Source organism: Eutrigla gurnardus (assembly GCF_963514095.1).
Source record: "Eutrigla gurnardus genome assembly, chromosome: 23".
NCBI lineage: Eukaryota > Metazoa > Chordata > Actinopteri > Perciformes > Triglidae > Eutrigla > Eutrigla gurnardus.
Window position 1 is genome coordinate 2,804,670 of NC_139934.1, and position 4,728 is coordinate 2,809,397.

Genomic DNA, 4,728 nt, shown 5'->3' on the forward strand with positions numbered 1-4,728 from the left:
GGGTTTGGATGGCGGGGATTTTGGTGGCGCGGGTTTTGGATGGCGGGGGTTTTGGATGGCGGGGGTTTGGATGGCGGGGGTTTTGGATGGCGGGGGTTTGGATGGCGGGGGTTTGGATGGCGGGGGTTTTGGTGGCGGGGGTTTGGATGGCGGGGGTTTTGGTGGCGGGGGTTTTGGATGGCGGGGGTTTGGATGGCGGGGTTTTTGGATGGCGGGGGTTTGGATGGCGGGGGTTTTGGATGGCGGGGGTTTGGATGGCGGGGGTTTTGGATGGCAGGGGTTTTGGTGGCACCAAACACGATGCACTTGTGTTTCTTTGTTAGCGGGACGTTGTAGCATAAACGAAGGCTAGCTTCCGTGCTAGGTTAACTTCCGTGCTAGGCTAGCTTCCTGCTAGGCTAGCTTCCTGCTAGGCTAACGTTTGTTTCCGTCTCCACAGTTCGTGGCTCAGCCGAACTGCCAGCAGCTGCTCGCCACGCTCTGGTACGACGGATTCCCCGGCTGGAGGCGGAGACACTGGGCCGTCAAACTGGTCACATGCTTCATCATCGGACTCCTGTTTCCTGTCTTCTCTCTGGTGAGGAGGAGGAGGAGGATGACCGGGAGGAGGAGGAGGAGGGGAGGAGCAGGGAAGGAGGACTAACTTCCTGTATGTCTCCTCTCCTCCCTGACTACCTTTAGGGGGTGGGGCTTACCTGCTGATTGTCCTCCCTGCCTACCTGTCTGTCTGTCTCCATGCCTCTGTACTGACTACCTGTCTGTCTCCTGTCCTCCTCCCTGACTACCTGTCTGTCTCCTGTCGTCTGTACTGACTACCTGTCTGTCTCCTGTCGTCTGTACTGACTACCTGTCTGTCTCCTGTCGTCTGTACTGACTACCTGTCTGTCTCCATGCCTCTGTACTGACTACCTGTCTGTCTCCTCTCCTCCCTGACTACCTGTCTGTCTCCATGCCTCTGTACTGACTACCTGTCCGTCTCCATGCCTCTGTACTGACTACCTGTCTGTCTCCATGCCTCTGTACTAACTACCTGTCTGTCTCCTCTCCTCCCTGACTACCTGTCTGTCTGCTGTTCTCTGTACTGACTACCTGTCTGTCTCCTCTCCTCCCTGACTACCTGTCTGTCTCCATGCCTCTGTACTGACTACCTGTCTGTCTCCATGCCTCTGTACTGACTACCTGTCTGTCTCCTCTCCTCCCTGACTACCTGTCTGTCTCCATGCCTCTGTACTGACTACCTGTCTGTCTCCATGCCTCTGTACTGACTACCTGTCTGTCTCCATGCCTCTGTACTGACTACCTGTCTGTCTCCATGCCTCTGTACTAACTACCTGTCTGTCTCCTCTCCTCCCTGACTACCTGTCTGTCTGCTGTTCTCTGTACTGACTACCTGTCTGTCTCCTCTCCTCCCTGACTACCTGTCTGTTTCCTCTCCTCCCTGACTACCTGTCTGTCTGCTGTTCTCTGTACTGACTACCTGTCTGTCTCCTCTCCTCCCTGACTACCTGTCTGTTTCCTCTCCTTCCTGACTACCTGTCTGTCTCCTCTCCTCCCTGACTACCTGTCTGTCTCCTTTCCTTCCTGACTACCTGTCTGTCTCCTCTCCTACCTGACTACCTGTCTGTCTCCTCTCCTCCCTGACTACCTGTCTGTCTCCTCTCCTTCCTGACTACCTGTCTGTCTCCTCTCCGCCCTGACTACCTGTCTGTCTCCTTTCCTTCCTGACTACCTGTCTGTCTCCTCGTCCTCTGTACTGACCACCTGTCTGTCTGCAGATCTACCTGCTGGCCCCTAAGAGCGCTCTGGGCCGGTTCATCAAGAAGCCGTTCATCAAGTTCATCTGCCACACGGCGTCGTACCTGACCTTCCTGTTCCTGCTGCTGCTCGCCTCGCAGCACATCGCCCGCACCAACCTGCACATGCAGGGCCCCCCCCCCCACCATCGTGGAGTGGATGATCCTCCCCTGGGTGCTGGGTGAGTCGATGTCCACGGGGGGGTCTGGGGGTCACGGGGCTTCTTGGGTCACTGGGCTTCTGGGGGTCACGGGGCTGCTGGGGGTCACGGGGCTGCTGGGGGTCACGGGACTGCTTGGGGTCACAAGGCTGCTGGGGGTCACTGGGCTGCTGGGGGTCACAGGACTGCTGGGGGTCACAGGGCTGCTGGGGGTCACAAGGCTGCTAGGGGTCACAGGGCTGCTGGGGGTCACTGGGCTGCTGGGGGTCACAGGACTGCTGGGGGTCATGGGGCTGCTGGACACGTGAGGTCATGATGTCATGGCTGGGTCACAGATAGTGAACCAATCAAACCTCACACCTGCAAAAATACCCAATTTACTCGTTACGTACATCGTGTCTTTTTAAAATAAAAGTCAATTTTCATAGGGAAACGTACAGCTTTCTGCTTGTTACTTGTCTTTTCAAAACAAACTTCCATCTTCACTTGAAACCTTCAGTTTCCGCTCCTTATGCACATAGTCTTTTCAAAATAAAAGTCTGCGCTCCGTTTTCCTCTAAGCTATATATTTTGTTACTCTTTTGTTGTTTCTGATTCATCATCATATTATCTTAATGTTTAGACACAAGATCAAAGGTTCGTTCATCTCGCCAACGTCGTGAACAGAGCCGGCGTTCCGGAGAGAAAACAACAGGAAGTGACTCGTGAATTATTCCGAATAAAAGCTGCGTTTTTGTCTGAAGTCGGCAGTTCGGAACCAACGGGTTGGCGCTCCGCTCGATGATGTCACCGCGCTCACACATGCATGACGGGGTGTGTAGATGATAATGTGTGTGTGTGTGTGTGTGTGTGTGTCAGGCTTCATCTGGGCGGAGATCAAGGAGATGTGGGACGGCGGGTTCACCGAGTACATCCACGACTGGTGGAACCTGATGGACTTCGCCATGAACTCGCTCTACCTGGCCACCATCTCGTTGAAGATCGTGGCCTACGTCAAGGTGAGTCCAAGGTCACCGTCCAAGGTGTCATCGTAGAGACGAAACTTTGACCTTTTAAAACCGATAACATTTCGTGTTTCAGGGAGGAATTAGAATGTTTGCATGCAACCATTGCTTTTACCTTTAATGACACTCACACACACACACACACACACCAGACGGCCGCGCCATCTGCAGCAGCTGTGAGTCACTGATGATGGCGGCTGGCCCTCCTACACACACACATTAATAACTACACACACACACACACACACACACACACACACACACAGGTCTTTTCAAAATAAAGTCCCGACGTACGTAGGTTTTAGGTTTACGCAACGAAAGTCTGACATTAGCGGCGACATTAGCCTAGCTTAGCACAAAGACTGGAAGTCTATGCAAACAGCTAGCGTGGTTTTACTTCCACCTTGTAGCTTCGCTGCATTTTATTTTCTCATTTTTTGGAGGCTCGCCGCTTTAAATGTTCGTGCTAAGCTAGGCTAAGTTGTCATTTGACTCCTGATTGGTGGGAAGGATGTGACTCCCCCGTCTCCCCCCCAGTATAACTCGTCCCGGCCCAGGGAGGAGTGGGAGATGTGGCACCCGACGCTGATCGCCGAGGCGCTCTTCGCCATCGCCAACATCTTCAGCTCGCTGAGGCTCATCTCGCTGTTCACCGCCAACTCCCACCTCGGACCGCTGCAGATCTCGCTGGGCCGGATGCTGCTGGACATCCTCAAGTTCCTCTTCATCTACTGTCTGGTGAGGGCGTAGTTCTCCTGCTGACCACCGGGGGCCGCTGCTCTCTGACCCTGTAGGAGATCGAAGACATGTTAGCATCTTTTAGCATTCTAACTTTTACAGCAGCTTAGCACACCTGAATATATGATGGTGATGTATTATTAATATTTAATGATTATGTTATTTATATAAAACACTAAATAGATTATATATTGTGCAGATATTTTGTACTTTTCTATTAGAACTATTTATATTTCCAACATGTGTGAGGATGAGGAGACTCCTTTCATCTCACTCAGTCTCCCTAGTGGGCTCTGAGCCCAGCACAGCGCCCCCCCTGAGGACCCTTCAGGTCCCCGTGGTCCTAGAATCCATGCCGTTGTCCCCGAGGCTCGTTACGTAAACAGAAACAGCTGCTCTGTGAAGTCTAGTGCCTCCGACGGCGTCATGTGACCGTCAAAGTGATGACACTGTTTCCTGTTCAGGTGCTGCTGGCGTTCGCCAACGGCCTGAACCAGCTGTACTTCTACTACGAGACCAAGGCCTCCGAAGAACCCAGCAACTGCAAAGGGATCCGCTGTGAGAGGCAGAACAACGCCTTCTCCACGTGAGTCCAGACCAGACCTGGTCCTCCTTAAACCCTCCAACCCAGCTCACTTTAAACTGTCATTCTCTCTGCTGGCCACCAGGGGGCGACTCCTCTCTGGTTGTATAGAAGTCTATGAGAAAATGGTCCTACTTCTCTCTGCTGGCCACCAGGGGGCGACTTCTCTCTGGTTGTATAGAAGTCTATGAGAAAATGGTCCTACTTCTCTCTGCTGGCCACCAGGGGGCGACTCCTCTCTGGTTGTATAGAAGTCTATGAGAAAATGGTCCTACTTCTCTCTTGATGTATTATCTCAGTAAACATTGTAAACATGAGTTTATGGTCTCAATCTCTAGTTTCAAGTCTTCTTCAATCCAGCATGATGTTCATTTAGTACATTATGGTCCATTTAGAGTCCACCAGACCAGAAAGCAGGGGATGCTTCATGCTTTATTATTCACACCAGA

At 52.6% G+C, this 4,728-nt stretch overlaps 1 protein-coding gene across 1 annotated transcript in view; it reads left to right on the forward strand.

Annotated features, from left to right (window-relative positions):
• Nucleotides 1-2,812: 2,812 nt before the first annotated feature.
• LOC311008632 (short transient receptor potential channel 5-like) overlaps nt 2,813-4,728 on the forward strand; it is a gene marked incomplete at its 3' end in the record, with an annotated part of 9,081 nt that continues 7,165 nt past the window's right edge. Inside the window, exons 1-3 of the mRNA XM_084002400.1 lie at nt 2,813-2,952; nt 3,496-3,696; nt 4,161-4,282. Of these exons, the coding sequence (XP_083858526.1) occupies nt 2,839-2,952; nt 3,496-3,696; nt 4,161-4,282 (437 nt within the window). The 5' untranslated portion in view covers nt 2,813-2,838. The remainder of the gene's footprint in view (nt 2,953-3,495; nt 3,697-4,160; nt 4,283-4,728) is intronic.